The sequence below is a fragment of the Myxine glutinosa genome, chromosome 9 (genome assembly GCF_964187855.1).
Source record: "Myxine glutinosa chromosome 9, kmMyxGlut1.1, whole genome shotgun sequence".
In the NCBI taxonomy this organism is placed as follows: domain Eukaryota; kingdom Metazoa; phylum Chordata; class Myxini; order Myxiniformes; family Myxinidae; genus Myxine; species Myxine glutinosa.
Genome location: NC_136269.1, coordinates 112,259,636 through 112,282,898, shown reverse-complemented (window position 1 = coordinate 112,282,898; position 23,263 = coordinate 112,259,636). Strand labels below are relative to the sequence as shown.

At 48.0% G+C, this 23,263-nt stretch overlaps 1 protein-coding gene across 2 annotated transcripts in view; it reads left to right on the top strand.

Annotated features, from left to right (window-relative positions):
• Positions 1–23,263, top strand: part of LOC137435078 (uncharacterized) — a 96,898-nt gene that overhangs the window by 50,910 nt on the left and 22,725 nt on the right. Inside the window, exons 8-18 of one of the 2 annotated variants that reach the window (XM_078784697.1) lie at positions 621–696; positions 889–1,056; positions 1,339–1,529; positions 1,640–1,762; positions 2,548–2,623; positions 2,819–2,986; positions 3,269–3,459; positions 3,568–3,690; positions 16,359–16,434; positions 16,522–16,689; positions 17,409–19,561. In XM_078784697.1, coding sequence (XP_078640823.1) covers positions 621–696; positions 889–1,056; positions 1,339–1,529; positions 1,640–1,762; positions 2,548–2,623; positions 2,819–2,986; positions 3,269–3,459; positions 3,568–3,690; positions 16,359–16,434; positions 16,522–16,689; positions 17,409–17,548 — 1,500 coding nt within the window. In that variant the 3' untranslated portion in view covers positions 17,549–19,561. Of the gene's footprint in view, positions 1–620; positions 697–888; positions 1,057–1,338; positions 1,530–1,639; positions 1,763–2,547; positions 2,624–2,818; positions 2,987–3,268; positions 3,460–3,567; positions 3,691–16,358; positions 16,435–16,521; positions 16,690–17,408; positions 19,562–23,263 lie in introns of those variants that run through there. The other variant, XM_078784696.1, reaches the window with a different exon arrangement.

Below are 23,263 nucleotides of genomic sequence, written 5' to 3'. Positions count from 1 at the left end.
ATCGACTTGTTCTTGTCACCTACCAAACTCGTCGACCAAGTTTTGTCAAACCTTGTCCACAAAATTTTGAATATCATGCCGCATATATATTTTTGGCGCAATCTCAGTGGTGAAGTCACTTGCAAATAAATAAATATTCTCGCATACATATGCCGATCTTCCCCAACATCTAATTAATTCGTCCTTGTCACACACCCAACCTGTCCACATAGTCTTCTCTGACTCTGTCCACAACTTTTTGAGAAACCTTCAGTGGGAGAAGTAATAAGATGGACAAGGTGGATAGCAAAGGTGTTTTGGGTAAACTATGCATTAACTTGGATGTCGATACAAAACAGCTATACACCAACTTTATTGGCATTAGCTTGTCATCCCGTTGATGCCCAGCTGTGGAAATATTAGTATTTTGAAGGAGAAAGCACTTTTTTTTTGGCACAGCCTTGGTAATGAGTGAGTCAACTTGTACGCCACCTTAAAATTAAATGGTGTGCGTTGAGGTATTTATTGTGTGCATTGCATCAGGTGAATTGCAGTAATAAAGTGTAATACCTGTTGGGTTTTGCTGCTGTATGCGTGTCTGTGATTGATTGATTCCATCCCCTTATTGACTTCTTTTGTAGCATGATAATGGTGGTGTGTTCATCTTGCAAAACATAACAGTTCAGCTGAATCTTTCCTTCCCTTCTACCAAACCTGGTGCGTACACATACGTAATATTTTGTCAGACATTTATTTATTTGCACAATTTGTAGTTGGTGTTCAAATGTGCCGCCCCTCCCAAGCAAGGTTTCTTTATATTGCGTCGCTTGTTTGTTTGTAACCAACAGTCCTAATCTGAACTCTTTATATATTTTCCCTGTTTCCATTCGTGCACATTCATCCATACAGCCAGTTACAATGCCAGCAACTCCAGCCTGCACATGTTTCACACTTCGATTGGCAAGGCCTACTTGTGCCATGTGACCGAAACAGTACAACTGGACTCTAAAGTCGGACTACGCCTGAATCAAGTGCATGTGCAGCCTTTTGATGTGAAAGAAGGAAAATTTTCTGAACGTAAGGCCTAGTTACACTTTTGCTACCTCTCATCTGTTTTGCTAATGTTGATTGTTTGTTTTACCTAAATTAATGCAAACGTGATCGAGGAAGTGTTGTTGAGAGTCTTGCTCATTTTGATAAGCATTGAAGGTTTGACAAAAATGACCAGAAAACCTTTGACATTTTATGATCTGTTGCTGTGCAATTGTTTATTTAAAGGTAAAATATCTTCTTCATCTTCATAATATTGCTTCTCATCCCAACACACCATTCATGCCCTTCTTCTTGCTTCAATTTCAGCCAATGAATGTAGTATGGATACCACAACTCCAGCTCCAACGACCATTGCTCCGACAACCATTGCTCCGACACCCAAGCCTCCTCCGATGCCCCCTGTAGGGAAGTACAATGTGTCGAGTAAAGAAAACGTCTGCGCGCTGTTCGATTTCAGCCTTCTCGTTGTTGTCAATTACACAACGAAGAACAACAAGGTATTTGTGACACTTGTTTACGGAAATCTTTGTTTCCATTTTATTATTGGTCTCTCATTATTTTCCTTTTGACTTTCTTTCCTCTTTTGTATCCCTTTCCCACACCCCAGACGACCACTGGCTATGTGCCTGTTTTTCCTAACGTGACAACAGCTGGTGGACTTTGTAACAAAACTCACACTATGCTGTCCCTTTGTAATAAGAACGGCTCCTTCAATTTCACCTTCACAAAGGTAAGCTTGCAAATCAACAGGAATACGCTTGCCCAAAATTGTCCATGAAACCTGATAAAACTACAACGGCACTCGGTACAACGCACACCTCCACCAGGCTGAGAATTTTATGTTTTGTATCCCACTGATAGGCCAGATCTGCATCAGGACCTGAACCAAACTCTAATCGACCTGTTCTTGTCACCTACCAAACTCATCGACCAGGTTTTATCGAAACTTGTCCACAAACTTTTGAATATCCTGCCACATATATATTTTTGGCGCAATCTCAGTGGTGGTCACTTGAAAAAAAAAAAAAAAATTCTCGCATACATATGCCGATCTTCCCCAACATCTAATTAATTCGTCCTTGTCACCCACCCAACCTGTCCACATGGTCTTCTCTGAATCGGTCCACCACTTTTTGAGAAACCTTCAGTGGGAGAGGTAATAAGATGGACAAGGTGGATAGAAAAGGTGTTTTGGGTAAACTATGCATTAACTTGGATGTCGATACAAAACAACTATACACCAACTTTATTGGCATTAGCTTGTCATCCCGTTGATGCCCAGCTGTGGAAATATTAGTATTTTGAAGGAGAAAGCACTTTTTTTTTGGCACAGCCTTGGTAATGAGTGAGTCAACTTGTACGCCACCTTAAAATTAAATGGTGTGCGTTGAGGTATTTATTGTGTGCATTGCATCAGGTGAATTGCAGTAATAAAGTGTAATACCTGTTGGGTTTTGCTGCTGTATGCGCGTCTGTGATTGATTGATTCCATCCCCTTATTGACTTCTTTTGTAGCGTGATAATGGTGGTGTGTTCATCTTGCAAAACATAACAGTTCAGCTGAATCTTTCCTTCCCTTCTACCAAACCTGGTGCGTACACATACGTAATATTTTGTCAGACATTTATTTATTTGCACAATTTGTAGTTGGTGTTCAAATGTGCCGCCCCTCCCAAGCAAGGTTTCTTTATATTGCGTCGCTTGTTTGTTTGTAACCAACAACAGTCCTAATCTGAACTCTTTATATATTTTCCCTGTTTCCATTCGTGCACATTCATCCATACAGCCAGTTACAATGCCAGCAACTCCAGCCTGCACATGTTTCACACTTCGATTGGCAAGGCCTACTTGTGCCATGTGACTGAAACAGTACAACTGGACTCTAAAGTCGGACTACGCCTGAATCAAGTGCATGTGCAGCCTTTTGATGTGAAAGGAGGAAAATTTTCTGAACGTAAGGCCTAGTTACACTTTTGCTGCCTCTCATCTGTTTTGCTAATGTTGATTGTTTGTTTTACCTAAATTAATGCAAACGTGATCGAGGAAGTGTTGTTGAGAGTCTTGCTCATTTTGATAAGCATTGAAGGTTTGACAAAAATGACCAGAAAACCTTTGACATTTTATGATCTGTTGCTGTGCAGTTGTTTATTTAAAGGTAAAATATCTTCTTCATCTTCATAATATTGCTTCTCATCCCAACACACCATTCATGCCCTTCTTCTTGCTTCAATTTCAGCCAATGAATGTAGTATGGATACCACAACTCCAGCTCCAACGACCATTGCTCCGACAACCATTGCTCCGACACCCAAGCCTCCTCCGATGCCCCCTGTAGGGAAGTACAATGTGTCGAGTAAAGAAAACGTCTGCGCGCTGTTCGATTTCAGCCTTCTCGTTGTTGTCAATTACACAACTAAGAACAACAAGGTATTTGTGACACTTGTTTATGGAAATCTTTGTTTCCATTTTATTATTGGTCTCATTAATGTCCTTTTGACTTTCTTTCCTCTTTTGTATCCCTTTCCCACACCCTAGACGACCACTGGCTATGTGCCTGTTTTGTCTAACGTGACAACAGCTGGTGGGCTTTGCAACAAAACCCACACTATGCTGTTCCTTCATAATAAGAATGGCTCCTTCAATTTCACCTTCACAAAGGTAAGCTTGCAAATCAACAGGAATACGCTTGCCCAAAATTGTCCTTTTAACTTTATAAAACCACAACGGCACTCGGTAGCACACATCCCTCCACATGCTAAATGGTTTACGTTTTGTATCTCACTGATGAGCCGCATCCGGATCTTAACCAAAATCTAATCGGCTTGTTCTTGTCACCTCCCCAAATCATCCACCACGTTTAGTCAAAACTCGTCCACAACTTTTTGAAATTGCATTCTGTACCATGTATAGTTTTTGGCTCCATCTCTCAATGGTGAAGAATCACTTGAAAAATTTAGAAACTCTTGTATCTGGATCCGTATCTTCACCAAAATCGAATCACTTTGTCCTTTTCACACAACCAACCTGTTCATCAAGTCTCGTCCAAATCCGTCCACGACCTTTTGAGACATCCTTTTCACAAACAGAGGTGAAAACATAACCTTCATCCACCTTAATAGTCCAAGCCATTTAGCCCAAATATGGGGCCAGATAGGAAAAAACTGCAACACTACATATCAGTGCGAAATTGTATGCAGTAATATATACCAGATAACATATCAAAAGTCTAAAGCTCTAAAAATATGGGGTGTCTGTCAAAATCACTGGTACATGGACCCCCCTTTTCATCCTTTTGCGGTACGATTTGTTCACATTTTGCGATACATTCCGAGCACATGGTATATAATTATACTTTTAATATCAGGAATTACATTCCTCTTCCTCTTGTTAACCCCCCGCTGGTCTTCATACTTCTCATGAGTACTTGCTCAATCATCAGGTCTGAGGAAATTCCAGCCCAAGCTCTACTACTTCTTCGGGCGACATGGAAGCCCTGAGTAAACTTACGGTGCACATCTGGATAGTCCTGTTCTAAGCTGTGCATTATTTGCAGGTAAATCCTGGCAGACTTAGCATAGAGTGAATGACCTGAGGCTGCTACATATGGTAACATATCAGATACAGCTTCGAGGTGCAGGGACCAGTTTCCCATATGCTCGGCTTTGATGAATTTTCTTAAGATCTTCACCATATCCATATACTGTAACCACAGTTTCGCTGTTCGGTCTTTGGTCAATGATTCTGTCTGTGTTTGAAAGACTTTGCTGATCTTGTCAAGGATTGGATCACTTGCTACATCGTTGGAAGATCGTGTGCCTTTCATCAACGCATCATACAGGGTCCTTGCTTTACTCGCATCTGGATGAATCACATCATCATCGGCCAAGCCACTCATTGCATCTTCATCCCGAACTGGCAAGTCTTCTGCAGTTCTGTATTGTGTTCCTCCAAGAGGATCAGACAGGAGGAGTGCATTCAGGACAGCATCCAGGAGGATGTGTGCCCGTACAGCCCTGGAAATTGCTTTTCCTGTTAGGATGTGATCCACTGCATTTGGTGTGTATATGAGTTCTAGCAGCTCCTTCAACCCAGAACCACCCATGAGGTGCCCTATGCTGCCAAGGAAGCTCATTTCCATATGAAAGGCACCTAGCCTTACCACAATACGTCGCATGGGGCTTCCATCTGGCTCCGAGAGAATGATCGACAATGCCTTCCACCATAGTGGCTGATCAAAGGTGATGATGGTAGGTACATCATGTTGTTTAGCATGTTGCGCAATGTAGTTGAGAGTGGAGTAGATGCATGTAGTGTCGCTCGAGCTCAAATCAATCATTGGGAGAAACAGGACAGACGATTTTGAATGCTGGACACCACGATGTAAGAGTTGCATCATCCCGGACCATGCAGGTCTTGGTATCTTGAACAGCAGTGACGTCTTCCACAGTACATCAAGGTTGGCTGTGGGATCATGGGCTCTCATGATAAGCACGCTCCCATAAGTCAAGGTTGCAAATGCCTGGTCGTCAGCTCTATGGTACTGTATCTGGATTCTTCCAGTTGTTTCTATGTCGCTGGCAGTGACCTGAGCTCTAGGAATCGGATGTCCTTGTGTTGTTCCAGGGGTAATCATGGCTATTATCCCCATGCCATGGAAGGTGTTGTGTCCGTCTAAGGTTCTAATGTTGTGGTCGACGTTGTCAGCTGCATATTGAACAAATTCTCCCTTGTGGTTGGGTATGTCCGTACCCTGGTATACAGCTGTATTTTGGTTGAAACGTGTGACTTCCTTGTATGAGCTGCAGTACCCATGTGCATGCAGTGAATCAATAAGGAAACGAGAGGCGAAATGGTGCTGCAGCTGCACCCCTAGTGCAATTTGCAGTGGAGCAATCAGGACACGTAGTCGTGCAGCTTGCATTATAGCCTGACCAATTGAAGCTATCTTCAGCTCTACATCTTTTGCCTTCAAGATCTTTCCAAGAAAAATCTTCAGAGTATCAGGAAGAAAGTTGAGGCTGGCGTCTTTGAACTCAAAGTCTTCCGATGTTGGGTATGTTTCATTCCCTGTTTCCACTTGCTTTATGTCATCCAGTATGAATTTAGCGGCAGCTTCCAGGATTATTTTCTTCTGAATCATAGGATCCTTAGACTGGTTTGCATGAAACTCCAAAAGTACACTGTCAGCTGTTTGCCTCATCGTTGCAACATTCGATTTGCCATTAACTGTTGTGACAATGACTCTGTCGCCAAAGTGTTCAATCAGTCTGTCTTTCATATATCTTTGAGAATAGGACTCGGCATTTGAGTCAGCAAGATACTCGGCCATTTTGTCCACCAGATCAGAGATTGTGTTTTGTTCGTCGTCATTTTCCTCAAGGAATTCAGTCACCTTTATAAATGCCTGACATCTGTCATCCAGAGCAGGACAACCGCCTTCGTGTGGTGATTTGTATCGTCTACCCAATTTCTGTTTCTTCTGTACTGTTTCATTATGTACAAAATTCAGAGGGATCAGTTTCCCTGTCCGGAAATTTGAACTGCATACCTGGTGATACACGGCATCTGCCGCTGGAAGGTCACACACAATGAGCAGTCGAGCCCGAACAGTATCGGCCCATGCATCGTTCCTTGTTGAGCACTTTTGCAGAAGACTATCTTTACATTCTGTAAATGTGATAGAGTGGACATCTCCTTGTTGTTTCCTGTTATCAAAGTTCTGCTTTGAAGTTGAAGGCTTCCTCTGCTGATCGGAGCGATACACTTGGGCCTGGTCTGTGTGTATCTCTGATACTCTGTGCTACCTTTATTGGATTGCAGTATACACGTCGGCATTCTTGATGAACAACTTGACCTGGAACAGTCTGTATTGGGTCACTGCGCTGGTCACTAACAACATTAATAGTCCGACTTCCCTTTTCACGAAGTGTCACTACTGGATTATCGTTGTTGGTGGATTCATTGCAGAACACACACGAATTGGCCGCCATTCTTCAGGGTTGGATTACCTGCAAATATAGAAAAGTTGAATATACTATTACTGTATGTTATTGCCAATAGACCTAAACATACTAAATACATGTCATTGATGGGATTAAAAACTAAGATATATATGGTTCACAAACAAATAATGATGTACCGTCGCTTGCTGTGGAGTGAGCAGTCTTTGTAAAACGGGGTGTGGTTAAATAAGACACTAAAACAGTAAAAACTTCACTTATATATACAATATTGTACAGTATAAAACCACCGTTTAGAGGCCATTTTTCCCCGCAAAGCGGGGGTTGGCCTTTTCGGGGACCGTGATAGTTGTTGTTTTTTGGTCCCCTTTTTGAAGCAATGTTTTACGGCCGGATGCCCTTCCTGACGCCAACCCTTTTTGCCGCCTTCAACGACAACCAGGGAATTACCAGTGAACTGGTACTCAATTAGCCGACCTCGGAAGGATGACAGGCTGAGTCAACCCCCCTGGCATTAATTCGGCGATCGACCGAGATTCGAACCCAGGATCCTAGGTATCCTAAGCCGGCACCCTAGCCGCTAGCCCAACACCAGGGATAAATGTACAGTATGATATCCTTTATTTATTATATCGTGCTAGTGATTAGGTCCAGTGTATAAAATAAGCAATAGAAGTTCAGAGAGCGACAATAATCATAGCATGCGGCATATGTACGTCTTTTAACATGGGGCTAAATGGAGAAAACTTGATTGCATTATTTGAGAGTCACCCCATATTTTTAGACCTTTATACTTTTAGTATGTTATAAAGGTACCTTGAGGGTAATCAATACTAATGAGATCGGTAGTGTTGCAGTTTTTTCCCCGTCAAATGCTAAATGGCTTGGACTATAAGTGCTTGGTCGAGGCGAGACGTAATGTTCCGTGTGGCAAGCGACACTTGTCGCTCCTGGTAAGGTGCAGCAAGGGCTGTTATGGGACACTTCACTGACGCTTTCTCCACTCACAGTATGCAGTCACACAAGTACTGGTATATAGCCAAAAGGTTTTGAAAGTCACAGGTGTGTGGAAGCTCACTGCGTTGTCCTGATGATGCCATAATAACGACGATACCTTGTCGGTAACTGCGGGTTTTCCATGTGCTTGTGACAGTATCTGAAATAACATCTTTATGATTTGTGTTGCGGGATTGCTCTTCCGGAGCTTAGGGAGCAAGTCCTCTGGAACAAGCCCACCTGAATAACCATGGTGGACCGTCCAGAGGACCAACGCTATGATGGTCTCGCACTGCGGCTGTCGCAGCATGAGGTTAGAGGCCGCCGGGTTCAGGACAACCCACCAGGGGAGGTCGTACAGCTCCGGTCATCCGGAACCGTGTTGACACCAACCTCTTAAGCGAGGGGGTGGTGAACAACAGAGGCTGTACCGATCAGAATGCGAGAGCACTTCCCAACACTACCAAGCAGAACGGGCACTCCTCACATCCTGGTAACGCAAAAGGCACCACATGCTACACTCCCCAAACTGCCAAGCAGAATGGGAGCTGGCCAAAACCTAGTAGAACTGATTTCTTACACATCTTTCGCACACGCGCCATATAACCTTGCATCTTATGACGGACCCATGACGGACCCCATATGACAGATTCAAATGACGTCTATTTCAAAGCATCAGAGGCAGTGATTGGCGTGTTGGATCTGCCCAACATTTTTGGCTATATGAATCGGAAGCATTCCCTACTCTACAAGGTGGTTCTGAGATTTTTAAGAGAGAGGTTCCAAAAAATATTTGGTTACCACTGCAGTAAACCCTTAAATATTGTGGGGGTTACATTCCTGGAAAATGCCACAATATGCAAAACCACAATCTGGTTAAAACCAATTTCCTATGGTAATAAGGGGGTTATATTCCTGGACTTAGAGAAAATATCAAGGAATCTCTGTGGCAGCCAAAAATAAATGCCTCACAATTGAAACTAGAACAAGCAATCAGATTGCATACCCTTGCCCAAACTTGTTTTGTGGAGTTTTTATAATACGTATTTTATGGAAGTACTCACATTCTAATTGTTCGTACTTTATAGACGTACTCAATTGTAATTGAACATAGTCATATCCATTTAGGGTGATTAACACCGCTGCTGAACTGATGGGCTGAACAGGCCTCAACTCCCCCACACTCCATTCAATTTATGGTGGTCTTACACTTGCGTGGAACTGAGGAAAGACACGAGCACCTTATCTCTGGTAAACCCAATGGGTTTATTCCTGAATACAACAAACCCTGGGGAAATTGAATCCGACGGCGGGGAATTTCGATGGCGGGATGGGGGAAGGCAAAAACAGGGAAACACGTAACAAGTAATCAACAAGAAAAAGAGCAGAGATTGCAAACCCTTGCCAGGATGTATTTTCAGTGTTTTTTATGGCTTTTGTGTTAAAACAAATATGGCGGCCGAACCACGTGATCGATGATATCATTTTTTTCCCCCCCACCAGTTTATGCCGACATGGCGCTCAAGAAATTTCATCTTGATCGGATGAAGTTTTGTACTTGTCGAATTAGGACATTGAAGGAGCTATGCTCCAACGCGAGTCGGAAGGATTGACGCGACCAAAGACAGAAATTCGTCCGAATTGCTTTATTGCACGTATCAAACTCGGGTACTCTGAAAAGCCCGTTTATCGGGCAGCAATATATATACACATTATGCCGGAGCGTTTGCCCAGGAAAAGCGAGACCGGGCATGCCCGGGCGTCAAGGGCGAGTCCTGGAAAGGCGAGTCTGGACCTGCCCGGGCATCCTGGGCGAGCCCTGGAAAGGCGAGGGCGGGCATGCCTGGGCGAGCCCTGGAAAGGCGAGAGCGGGCATGCCCGGGCGTCCTGGGCGAGCCCTGGAAAGGCGAGAGCGGGCATGCCCGGGCGTCCTGGGCGAGCCCTGGAAAGGCGAGAGCGGGCATGCCCGGGCGTCCTGGGCGAGCCCTGGAAAGGCGAGAGCGGGCATGCCCGGGCGTCCTGGGCGAGCCCTGGAAAGGCGAGAGCGGGCATGCCCGGGTGTCCTGGGCGAGCCCTGGAAAGACGAGTCTGGGCGTGCCCGGGAGGCTCGGGCGAGCCCGGGAACAGCGAGTCTGGGCATGCCCGGGAGAGGCGCGCCTGGGCCTGGACGAGCCCGGCATGGTGATTGCTCCCTGGCCGCGTCCTTGGTAGGTGTAAGGTGATTGTGTACACCCAGCGGTAACCGCTACACATGCCCCTCCAAAATCGACTTGCACCGGCAGGGTCAATTTAAGGGGGTCCTCATGACCCGGCCGAAGCGACCCCGGGAGGGCCGTGGGGGGGGGGGGGGGCCCGATGTGGTGGTGTGTGGTCGAGCGGGGGGGAACTGTGGACGGGGGGCGGCCTCGCCGCGGAGGAAGGGCCAACCGTGGTGGTTGGTCGACGTCCACGTGCGCCGGCTTGAGGCGGTCCACTGAAATCCGGTCCGCCCGGCCGCCGAAGTCGATGACGAATGACATGTCGTCCCGTCGCAGGACCCAGAATGGCCCGTCGTACGGCGGCCGGAGTGGCCCCTGGTGTGCGTCATGACGCACAAAGATGTACTCCGCTGTGCGAAGCGCTGGGGGGACGTAGGACTGGGGGCCACCGTGGTGGGACGTTGGCACCGGGGCAAATCGTCGGGCGGCCTCCTGGAGGTCCGAGCGCTGGCGAGCTGCGGACCAGGGACTGGTAGCGTCGGGCACGAACTCGCCCGGGACGCGGAGCGGCTGGCCGTAGACGAGCTCGGCGGTGGACGCCTCGAGGTCCTCCTTGGGGGGCCGTGCGGAGGCCCAAAAGGACCCACGGCAGCCGGTCGGCCCAACCGTCGTCCTGAAGGCCGGCCATGAGCGCGGCTTTCATGGAGCGGTGAAAACGCTCGCACAACCCATTGGCTTGGGGGTGGTAGGCCGTGGTACGGTGGAGCTGGACTCCCAGGTTGCGGGCGACCGCGCCCCACAGCTCGGAGGTGAACTGCGGACCGCGGTCCGAAGAGATGTCTGCCGGTGCGCCGAAACGGGCGACCCAGGTGGCGATGAAAGCCTGTGCCACGTCGGCGGTGGTGGTGGAAATGAGGGGAACGGCCTCTGGCCACCTGGTGGTCCTGTCCACCATGGTGAGCAGGAGTGTGAAACCCCGCGAAGGGGGAAGGGGACCAACCAGGTCCACGTTGACGTGGTCGAAACGCCGTTCAGGCACGGTGAAAGGTGCCAGCGGGGCCTGGGTGTGGCGGTGGACCTTGGCCCGCTGGCAGGCCGTGCAGGCGTTGGCCCAGTCGCGGACGTCCCGTCGAAGGCCGTGCCAGACGAAACGCGCCGACACCAGCTTCTGAGAAGCTTTCCGGCCCGGGTGAGAAAGGCCGTGGATGGAGGCGAAGATGCGGCGCTGCTAGGTTACGGGCACGATGGGGCAAGGCTGGCCTTGGGAGACGTCGCAGAGCAGGACGGTGTCCGCAAAGGGGATGTTGGCCAGGCGGAGGCCCGTATCCGCCGCCCGGAGGGCCTGCACCGTGGTGTCGGTGGTCTGGTCGGCCGCCATGAGCGCGAAGTCCACGCCGAGGTGGACCGCGTTCGCGCTGGCCCGAGAAAGACAGTCGGCCACGGCGTTGTCTTTGCCGGCGACGTGCCGGATGTCCGTGGTAAATTCCGACACGGCGGAGAGGTGGCGCTGCTGGCGGGCCGACCACGGCTCCGTGACTTTGGCCATTGCGTAAACCAACGGCTTGTGGTCGACGAAATCCGTGAACGGGCGGCCCTCCAGGAGGTGCCGGAAATGGCGAACGGCCAGGAATAGACCGAGGAGCTCGCGGTCAAACGTGCTGTATTTTAACTCGTTCGGCCGGAGTTGCCGTCTGAAAAAAGCGAGTGGCTGCCAAACCCCGTTCACCCATTGTTCATGGACGGCGCCCACCGTGTAGTTGGAGGCGTCCGTAGTGAGGGCGATGGGAGCGTCGAGCACCGGGTGAGCCAGCAGCGTTGCGTCGGCGAGGGCCCACTTCGCGCTCGTGAATGCCGCGTCCATGGCCACGGACCAGACGATGTCATGCTTGGCCGGCTTGCCCCGGAGGCCTTCGTAAAGGGGCCGCATGAGCTGAGCAGCGCGGGGCACGAATCGGTGATAAAAATTCACCATGCCGAGGAACTCTTGCAGGGCCTTGATGGAGCGGGGACGCGGGAACTTGGTGATGGCCTCGACCTTGGTCGTCAGTGGCACGGCCCCGGTCTTGGTGATGCGGTGGCCCAAAAAGTCAATGGTCGTCGTGCCGAAGTGGCATTTGGCCGGGTTGACAATTAAGCCGTGCTCGCTGAGGCGTCCGAACAGCGTTCGGAGGTGGAGGAGGTGCTCGGCTCTGGACGTGCTGGCGACGAGGATGTCGTCCAGATAGACGAAAAGAAATGGCAGGTCACGCAGCACGCCGTCCATCAAGCGTTGGAACGCCTGGGCCGCGTTCTTGAGGCCAAACGGCATCCTCAAAAATTCGAACAGGCCAAACGGCGTGATGACGGCTGACTTTGGGACGTCGGCCGGCCTGACAGGTACCTGGTGGTATGTATCCCCGTATCAGGTCAATTTTTGAAAAAATAACCCGTCCCACCAAACGGGCGGAAAAGTCTTGGATGTGCGGGATCGGATACCTGTCGGGGGTAGTAGCGTCGTTGAGGGGGCGGTAGTCGCCACACGGGCGCCATCCGCCCCCCGGCTTTGGCACGATGTGCAGTGGTGAGGCCCACGCGCTATCGGAGCGCCGCACGATGCCGAGGCGCTCCAACGCGTCGAACTCGGCTTTGGCCACGGCGAGCTTGGCCGAGTCGAGGCGGCGGGCTCTGGCGTAGACCGGCGGGCCCGTAGTGGGTATGTGGTGCTCGATCCCATGTCGCACTGCGACGGCCGAAAACGTCGGCCGCGTGAGGGCCGGGAACTCCTCGAGCAGGCGAGCGAACTCGTTCGCCGTCAGGAGGGCGCATGCCAGTTCGGTCGGCGCGGAGCTGCTCATCGTACATGCCAGGGAGCTGAAGGTCTCGGCGTTGACAAGGCGACGCCATTTGACGTCGACCAGCAGCCCGTGCGCGCAGAGGAAGTCGGCGCCCAGCAAAGCCATGGGGACGCTTGCGGTCACAAAGGTCCACTGAAAGCGCTGGTTGCCGAAGCACAGGGTGACGTTGCGCGGGCCGAAGGTGCGTATGGCCGATCCATTAGCAGCGACCAAGGAGGGGCCGCAAACAGCGTTCTGCCTGTCCTGCTCGGAGGCGGGTATGACGCTCAGTTGGGCGCCGGTGTGACAAAGGAAACGCCGCCCAGACGCTTTGTCCTTAATAAAAAGCAAGTTGCCCGAGTGCCCGGCGCTCATGGCTGGTAATGAACGCCGGCCCGGCCGTTTCCCGACTTGCCGAAAGTGCACGGGGGTCGGCATGTCCGAGCCTTGTGTCCGAACCTGGCGTGGTAATAAAACCACGCCTGGTCAGGTGGAGGTCCCGGCCGTCATGTTGGAAGCGGTCGGCGCGGCGTGGCGGCCGCGAGTTGCACCGGCAGTTCGGCCTCCAACCGCGCAGGGTGCTCGGGGCGTCATGGGCGACGCCTCGGACGGCGGCGGGCTCCAGGTAGCCGCTCCGATGTGCTGGCCTGCCGAGGAGATCTTGTCGGCTTCCCTGGCGAGGGCGCGGGGATCCGTGATCGACGTGCCTGCCAGGGCGAGGCGTACCTGGTTAGGCAGCTGGCGGAGGAACAGCTCTCGGAACAGAAAATCCGGAGAGTGCTCGCCGAGCAACGAGAGCATGTAGTCCATTCGCTCGGACGGGCGCGTGTCGCCGAGCTCGGGCAGGTCGAGCAGGCGTCGTGCGCGTTCCTCCGGTGAGAGGGCGAAAGCGTCGAGGAGGAGCGTCTTGATCGCGCCATACTTGTCAGCGGCTGGCGGGCGCTCGAGGGGGCTCAGGGCGCGGGCCGCGGTGGCGGAGCCGAGCGCTGCTACCACGTGGTGGAAGGGGGTGTCGTCGACGGTGATGCCTCGCAGGGCGAACAGGGAGTCCGCCTGGGTGAACCAAACAGCCGCGTGAGCCTCCCAGAAGGTAGGCAGTTTAAGGGCAACTGCCGTGTCCATGTTCGGGGTCACCAATGAAGGAGCTATGCTCCAAGGCGAGTCGGAAGGATTGACGCGACCAAAGACAGAAATTCGTCCGAGTTGCTTTATTGCACGTATCAAACTCGGGTACTCTGAAAAGCCCGTTTATCGGGCAGCAATATATATACACATTATGCCGGAGCGTTTGCCCGGGAGAAGCGAGACCGGGCATGCCCGGGCGTCAAGGGCGAGTCCTGGAAAGGCGAGTCTGGACCTGCCCGGGCATCCTGGGCGAGCCCTGGAAAGGCGAGGGCAGGCATGCCCGGGCGTCCAGGGCGAGCCCTGGAAAGGCGAGAGCGGGCATGCCCGGGCATCCTGGGCGAGCCCTGGAAAGGTGAGAGCGGGCATGCCCGGGCGTCCTGGGCGAGCCCTGGAAAGGCGAGAGCGGGCATGCCCGGGCGTCCTGGGCGAGCCCTGGAAAGGCGAGAGCGGGTATGCCCGGGTGTCCTGGGCGAGCCCGGGAACAGTGAGTCCGGGCATGCCCGGGAGAGGCGCGTCTGGGCCTGTCCGGGCGGCCTGGACGAGCCCGGCATGGTGATTGCTCCCTGGCCGCGTCCTTGGTAGGTGTAAGGCGATTGTGTACACCCAGCGGTAACCGCTACAACATCATCATTAACATATTTTATTCCCCATGGAGAGTTTTTTACAATGAGCCATGTCTCAATTTTTTCTATTTAGCTCTTTCAGAGATTTAGAGGTGCAAAGTTGTTCAGTTTTTCCAAAATGGCGGCCGAACCACGTGACCGATGACGTCATCGTTATTATTTTTCTCCAGTTTATGCCGACATGGCGCTCAATAAATTTCATCTTGATTGGATGAAGTTTTGTACTTGTCGAATTATGACGTCATAATGGAGGCACCTATGACATCACCATTAACATATTTTATTCCTCATGGAGAGTTCTTTACAATGAGCCATGTCTCAATTTTTTCTATTCAGCGCTTTCCGAGATATAGAGGTGCAAAATTTTTCGATTTTCCCAAGATGGCGGCCGAACCACGTGATCTATGACGTCATAATTATCATTTAAAAATTCTACAGGTGGAGTAGCACCAATGGTGAAAATTTCCTGTCAATCGGACCAAAGGTTGCAGAGAAAATCATATTTATTCTGTGCGGACAAACAAACACAAACAAACGGACCAAATGCAATACTCTCTCCTCTGGCAAGGGTAATAAATAACTATTTACAAAAGAACTACGGACCAATGGCGTCACACACCAGCCACACCCACCCCTTCCCCCCTCTCCCCCCTAACAAACATAACAATTCTTTATAGACATACACACACTTTACAGACGTTGGCGTCAGGAAGGGCATCCGGCCGTAAAAAAAACATTGCCTCAAACAGGGGACCATGATTGTCATGGGGCCCGCAAGGCTAACCCCCGCTGTTGCGGGGAAAATGGCCTTAAAACGATCATTCATTCATTCATTTCACACACTTTACAGACGTGCTCGGTTGTAAAAAATAAAAATAAAAATAAATAAAAAAAACTTGTACCTCTGGCTTCCACTAGGTGGCATTTGTGATATAGTGGGCACATTCTGTGCGGACAAACAAAATGACCCAAATGCAATACCATCTCCTTTGGCGAGATTAATAAAGGTGTAAAATAAATATAAATCGGCTTTACGATGAAGTCTTCCGCTGGGTTGAAGCAGATTAAACATTCAGAAGCGATTAAACTTATCCCCTCACTCCAAACATTCCTCCCCTGTTAATGTCTCAAATTGTTTTTCTTTGTAACTTGTCGATGTGTTTCTTTTGTAAATCCCGCTGCAGCTGCATAAACCAGCTAATAAATAAAATTAAAAGAATCACTTTCTGTCCGTCATTTTACACTTTACACCATTCCATTGTTAACGGTGCGAAAAGTTAATGGTACAAGATAACCATCACAGCCAAGCTGAAAAACCACGATTGCTCAAAATTAAACCCGTGATAACTAAATTGGTACATAGAGGCTGCCACGATTGGTCAAAGCTGCGATATTCAAACCCGCGATACTTAAGGGTTTACTGTATCGTGCACCCCGGCCATTAAACACGGAACTTCAAAAATGCAGTTCTGACTTGTTTTCTCTGAATTCTTTCTGACTTGTTTGCTCTGAACTTTTTTTTAATAACCCCTGCCCTCCACCCTTCCTCTCCTCACTTCTTTATCAATGTTTTATTCTCCACTTTGTGTTTTATTGCACTTGTGTTTGCAGAATGACACCACGAATAAGTTCATCTTGAAAGGCATCTCTACCCAAGTTAATTACAGCTTCCCTTCTGCAAAATCTGGTATGTATGAGCAGCACCACATTGACAAGTAATGTGGCAAAAAAAAAATTGATTTTGGCTTGTTTGTTCTTCCATTTTGTTCTGCAGGTACCTATCATGGAGCCAACACCACTCTGCAGCTTTTCAGGGCAAAGGTTGGTAACTCGTACATGTGTGAGGCTAAAAAAACTGTGACTCTAAGCTCGGGCATCGCATTGGACTTGAGCAACATACATCTGCAGCCTTTTGACGTAAAAAAGGAAAAATTTGGCACTGGTAAGTGTTTTTTTTTTGTTTGTTAGTTTTTTGTTTTTTTTTCTTTACACCGGTTTATTTTCCTCTCCGTTTAATCGTTTTGCTGCACTCACCTGCACTGCATGTTTGTTGAATCATTTATCTTTGACCAACTAGCGTTTGAGCCTGGCGTTGGCTTAGCGGTTAGGGTGCCGGCTTGGGATCCTAGGATCCTGGGTTCGAATCCCGGTCGATCGCTGAATTAACGCCAGGTGGGTTGACTCAGCCTGTCATCCTTCCGAGGTCGGCAAATTGAGTACCAGCTTGCTGGGATGAATGATCACGGTGTGTACCCCGGTTTAGAATAGGTACACCGTATCCCTGCGAATCGTAAGAGGCGACTGAGGGTTAGCGTCAGGAAGGGCATCCGGCCATAAAAAACATTGCCTCAAACAGGGAATCATGATTGTCATGGGGCCCGCAAGGCTAACCCCCACTCTAGCGGGGAAAAAATGGCCTTAAAACGATCATTCAACTAAATTTTGGTGCCTGGATTTGGCTTTGTTAGTAAATTGTCCAATAACTCAGCAAGTCAGGTCTGACCATAACGCTCGGTTTTTTGGGGGGGATGTGGAATGTATTTCCTCCATCCCTTGTACTCTAATCTACATCAGCTGTGTGTGTCTGTGGTTGCACTTTTTATGACCTCTTTGATCACAACCTGATTACTCTCCTCATGCCCTTTGTTGTGATTTTTCTAGCGGAGAACTGTGCCTTGGACATTGCAGGGCTGCTGATTCCTATTATTGTGGGTGCTGTGCTCGCACTCCTCCTGCTCATCGTTTTGATCATCTATGTCATTGGCCGGCGCCGCAGCCATGCTGGATATCAGGCCATCTAGCCCTGAACTGGGTCTTTATGGTCTCTCAGCTCTTTCCCTTCTCGTTTCTCTCTTTCCATTCTCCCTTTCCATTCTCCCTTTCCCTTCTCTCTTTCCCTTCTCTCTTTCCCTTCTCTCTTTCCCTTCTCTCTTTCCCTTCTCTCTTTCCATTCTCGCTTCTCCCTTTCCTTTCTCCTTTTCCCTTTCCCATCTCCCTTTCCCATCTCCCTTTCCCATCTCCCTTTCCCATCTCCCTTTCCCATCTCCCTTTCCCATCTCCCTTTCCCATCTCCCTTTCCATTCTCCATCTCTTTTCCTTCTCCATCTCTTTTCCTTCTCCATCTCTTTTCCTTCTCCATCTCTTTTCCTTCTCCATCTCTTTTCCTTCTCCATCTCTTTTCCTTCTCCATCTCTTTTCCTTCTCCATCTCTTTTCCTTCTCCATCTCTTTTCCTTCTCCATCTCTTTTCCTTCTCCATCTCTTTTCCTTCTCCATCTCTTTTCCTTCTCCATCTCTTTTCCTTCTCCATCTCTTTTCCTTCTCCATCTCTTTTCCTTCTCCATCTCTTTTCCTTCTCCATCTCTTTTCCTTCTCCATCTCTTTTCCTTCTCCATCTCTTTTCCTTCTCCATCTCTTTTCCTTCTCCATCTCTTTTCCTTCTCCATCTCTTTTCCTTCTCCATCTCTTTTCCTTCTCCATCTCTTTTCCCTTTCCTTTTCCTTCTCCATCTCTTTTCCCTTTCCTTTTCCTTCTTCATCTTTCCCTTTTCTCCTTTCCTTCTCTGTTTACCTTTGTCCCAAAACATGTGTGTTTGAATGGCTGTCCCCCCCTCCTCCCCCCCACCCAATAAAGATTTTTTTTTTTTTTTTGGCTTTAAATTCCCATCCAATCGAGCTTTTCCACATCCAATTAGTTTTTTTTAAACGTTTTTCTTTTATTTCTTTTTGCTTTCTCATGACTTGATGTTTATTTCAAACTTTATTGAGGTTTTTAAGATTCTTCAATTTAGAGATTGTCTATCATTGGTTTTTTTCGGGGGTGTTACATGTTTTGTTAAGTCTTGCTGCTTTGTTCTGGTGAACATTTTTCCTTGCTCAGGATATGATTTGTACTTGAGCGAAATAATAGTGACTTGGGGATTATAAAGGGAAGAGTCGTGTAAAAATCTGTGTATTTGAGAATCTGTATATCTTTGTACTCCTACACATTGGTTCTTCTGCTTGATGCAGTACAATATCTTGTTTGGGAGGGCAATGAATGAAGAGTGAAAGGGGTTTTGAATCAGATATTGAACACGAAATATGTGACAAATACTGGCACGATCGGAGCAGTTCTGTACTCGATCATTTGGCTGCTTTCCTCGTCTAACTTAACCATCAATTTCTCAATCAGTCTATAAAACTAATTTCATTTAACCTTCTCAAGGCCGCCAATTATTTTTCAAAATACGGACCATTCCACAACGAATGACAGGTTCTATGAGTGGTGCTGGGTATGAAGATGTGAGTCACCAAACAGGCTCTTACACAATTGGATGCAATTTTTAAACATGAGCAACGATGTACATCCCTCCAAGATTCAGGGAACTCTACCGTGCTGTTATGCAGCGAGCAAACATTTCCATAGTTTTGAGTGTTGGGCCTAAGTGGTCACGTCACAAGCTTTAGTGTTTCCACAGTAGAATATTGCCTCCCCTCACCACAACCACCAAATTTTTGTTCATCGTTTGCAACGAACTATTTTATAGAGAATTTGGTCTTATGATGGGAAAGCCAGCAATATCTTGTTCATTTTTATATGGGAGGAAGAATTTGTAATAAGCTTCAATCTGTCATTGTTTAATAAATAATTTTTCCATTTTCCAATGTAAAACTACCAATTTTTTCCCTCCTTTGATTAAATGCTATTATGACTAATAAATGAGATTGTATGCACTTTTGATGTGATTTCCTCCACTTCTCCCCATCCCCCTACTTGGTATCTTGTCTGGGATCTTGTTTGTGCTTTTGCAATAAAACCTTTTCAACAAACTGATTCCAATTATTTTTTTTCATTTGCATGCGGAACCCAAAGACCCCTTCCCTATGATCGCACATTAAAAACGCAACTCATTTTTATTCTTTTCTTAAATTTCTGTCTGTTGTGTAAATTATCGTTTGCCTTTGTTCAAGATCTATTTTACAAAATTTTGAGACAAGGAATAAAGTTATTATTATTATTCAGCCGAAATCCAATGCAATCTTTCCTTTTTTTTTTCTTTCCCATTTAATTTTTTTTTTTTGTAGTCGTAGGTCCACAAGAGCTGTGCATGGTGGTTGTTGTTGTTGTGGTTGTTGGTGGAGGTAAATTTTTGAAATGTGCACCCATTGGTCGACAGCTGCCGGAACCCACCCGCATTTGTCGCTTGACTCCACCTCCCTCCACCCCCCATGGCATCTATACAAAATAATATGGCCACCATCTTATTTTTCTGGTGGGCCTAAGACATCAGGCCTTGTAGGCCTCTGCTGATTATACATTGCCCGGTTTGTTCTGTCAGATTTCCATTGACTTTGTTTGGTTCGAGTGTTGATCGAAAGGCGTCTATGAGAGGCGTCTTCAAGAATTATGTAATATCATAGGGGGTGTGAAACCAGACCCTGCTGTCTGTCAGACTCGTAATTGATGTTGAACCAAACCGTAAAGGCCCTCGGGCATGAATTGTATGATACCTTCAACAGCAAGGATGAGGGAGTTGAGTGGACAGAGCAGGTGCAGTCATTCTTGCATTATTACAAAAAAAAAAGAATTAAAATGGTAGTCACGTGAGTCATACCTGATGGTGTCACAATAACTGAGATCCAAATTTAAGGATCTCGGTGAATTTGCGATAGAAAATATTATTGCACATCATTTTTCTACAGTAGTATACGTACACTATCCCTAAATGTATCTTGCACGTAACCAGAGTATGTCCATGTATGCAATACTTGTCAAAATGAGACTTCCTAATAGCAAGGAAATTGCTGCAATAGTTGTGTCAATGACTTGGGTTGGGCAGAGATGTCTACTCTGCATATTTATTTATGTCCTTGTCCTATTACTGAAATAGATGGCATCACCTGAGCTCTGTTGACAAGCCAAGTTGTTCTTGAGTTCTATAAGCTAAGAGCCAAAATAGTTGCAGCATGCACATAATGGTTGATCAAACCAACTCAAGGAGGAAATGATGGCACCACTTATGTTATGATACAACACACAACAACAACAGGCATTTTAAGGCCATTTTCCCTGCAAGAGCGGGGGTTAGCCTTGCGGTCCCCATGACAATCTTCTCCATTTTGCCCTATTTTCTGCATCTCCCCTTGTTAACCCCCTTGCCCGCATTTCTTCTTCGACCATCTTTAGCCAAGTCTTTCTCGGTCTTCCCCGTCCTCTACTTCCTTCTACATTCATTTCCATCACTCTTCTCAACCAGTCACTTTCATCCTTCCTCTCAACACATGACCAAACCATCTCAAACTGTTTCTCTTCACAGCATCCATCACAGACTATTCCCATCATCTTTCGCAATTCATCATTTGTCTTCCTCTCTCTCAACGATACTCCACACATCCACCGAACCATTCGCATTTCCACCCTTTCCAACCTTCGTTGCTGCTCTATGTTCATTACCCATGTCTCGCTCCCATAAATCATAACACTTCTCACACATGCAGCATACACCTTTCCCTTCAGCTTCAACGACACTCCCCTCCTCATCAGCATGCCACTCAGTTCTCGAAACTTCTTCTATGCACATCTCACTCCAGCAACCGTTGCCGACTCTGATCCACCTTCTCCATTTAGCATGTCTCCAAGGTAACAAAATGTTTTCACACCTTCCAGCTTCACGCCATCTCCAAGCTCCAACTCAACATTTCCTCCATCTGCAGCTCCCTCTGTGCACACCTTACACTTGAATGTAGCTGCCACACTGGTTAATGACCCTCTCAAACCACTACATTTTTGATGAACCCACTCAGCGCACATTGTACATTGAATGGAGTTCACTCCGACACCCTTCCTGCACACAGCACACGGCCACTTCCCAGTTCTTTCCACCTCACCACATGCTTTAACACTTGCCATCACCTGCGTTTTTCCGATATTCACCTTCAGACCTTTTGTCTCCATACATTCCTTCCACATGTTCATCTTCTCCTTCAGTCCATCCATACTTTCTGCAATCAACACCAGATCATCTGCATACAACAACTCCCACGGTAAACCCTCCTTTACGTTCCGAGCCAGCACCTCCATCACAGCTACAAATAGTAGTGGACTTAGTACCGACCGCTGATGCACTCCCACCTTCACCTCAAACTCACCACTGTTCCCATCCTTCATCCTTACAGCTGTGCGTGCTCTTTTTTACATTGCCATCACTACTCTGATCAACCATTCCTCCACTCCTAACTTCCTCAATGCCCATGTCACTACTTCACGTTGAACCCTATCGAATGCTTTCTCCAGATCAACAAACCCAAGAAACAACTTCTTCCTCTTCTCCATGTACTTCTCCTGCAACTGCGTCACAATAGAAAGCGCGTCTGTCGTTCCTCTTCCTGGCATAAATCCAAACTGCATTTCGTCAATCTTCACTTTCTTCCTTATCTTCCTCTCCAACACCCTTTCCAATACCTTCATTCCATGCTCCAATAACTTTGTCGCTCGATACGAGCCACAGTCCAGAGGGTCACCTTTCCCCTTGTATAGAGGGACAAGGGTACTCAGTTCGCAAATCACTGGAATGCGGCCTTCTTTCACCACCAGATTGCAGATCTCTGTCGTTCTCTTCACACCCCAATTTCCCGCTGCCTTCAACATATCTCCCACAACTCCCGCCGGCCCTCCCGCTTTTCTACTCTTCATTGCTTTTATCGCTTCCTCAACTTCCCTCTCGGTTATCTTCTCTGCCGGCCCTAACACTGGGTTACTCTCTATGTTGCCATCCCATTCATTCTCTGCATTCAACAGTATTTCCATGTCTCTTCCATCTTCCTTTAATTCCATCTGGGTCCACAACGATTTGTCCCACTTCATCCTTCAAGCAACTCGCCCCCATCACATCACACCTCTCTTTCGCTATCTGCTTTGCAATCCTGAATACCGCCGCTCTCTGACCCTCTTCCAAATCCAAGCGTTCTCCGAACATTTTCCTACATGCCTCCTGCGCCTTTGCTACCTCTTTCTTTGCAGCCTTCTTGGCTACCTTATAACTTTCATGCTCTGCCTTTTCTGCCCCCACACCCTTTGCCTTATGCCACTCCTTGAACTTCTTCCTCTTCTCGTCGATCTTCTTTCCAACTTCATCATCCCACCACCATGTTTCCGAGTGCCTTGGTGGTCCTTTTGTCCATCCACATACCTCACCAACGGCTCCCAACAGACTATCTTTCATTGACATCCAACCATTTTCAAGCTCAACCACATCATCCCCTACCATACTCAGCCTCTCTTTTAATACCTCCATCACTGTCACCTCTTTCAACCTCCACACCTTCATTCTCGGTTGGTACTTCACCCGCCGAGCTCTCCTCGCACCTTTTACCCTTATGTCGCAGACAACCAAGTGGTGCTGTGAAACAGCCTCCTCCCCTGGGATCACCTTTATGTCCCGGAGGTGCCCCCTATCTCGCCTACGCACCAGCAGGTAGTCAACGGTTGTCGTCGACCCACCTGATGTGTATGTAACATTGTAACAAGCTTATTATC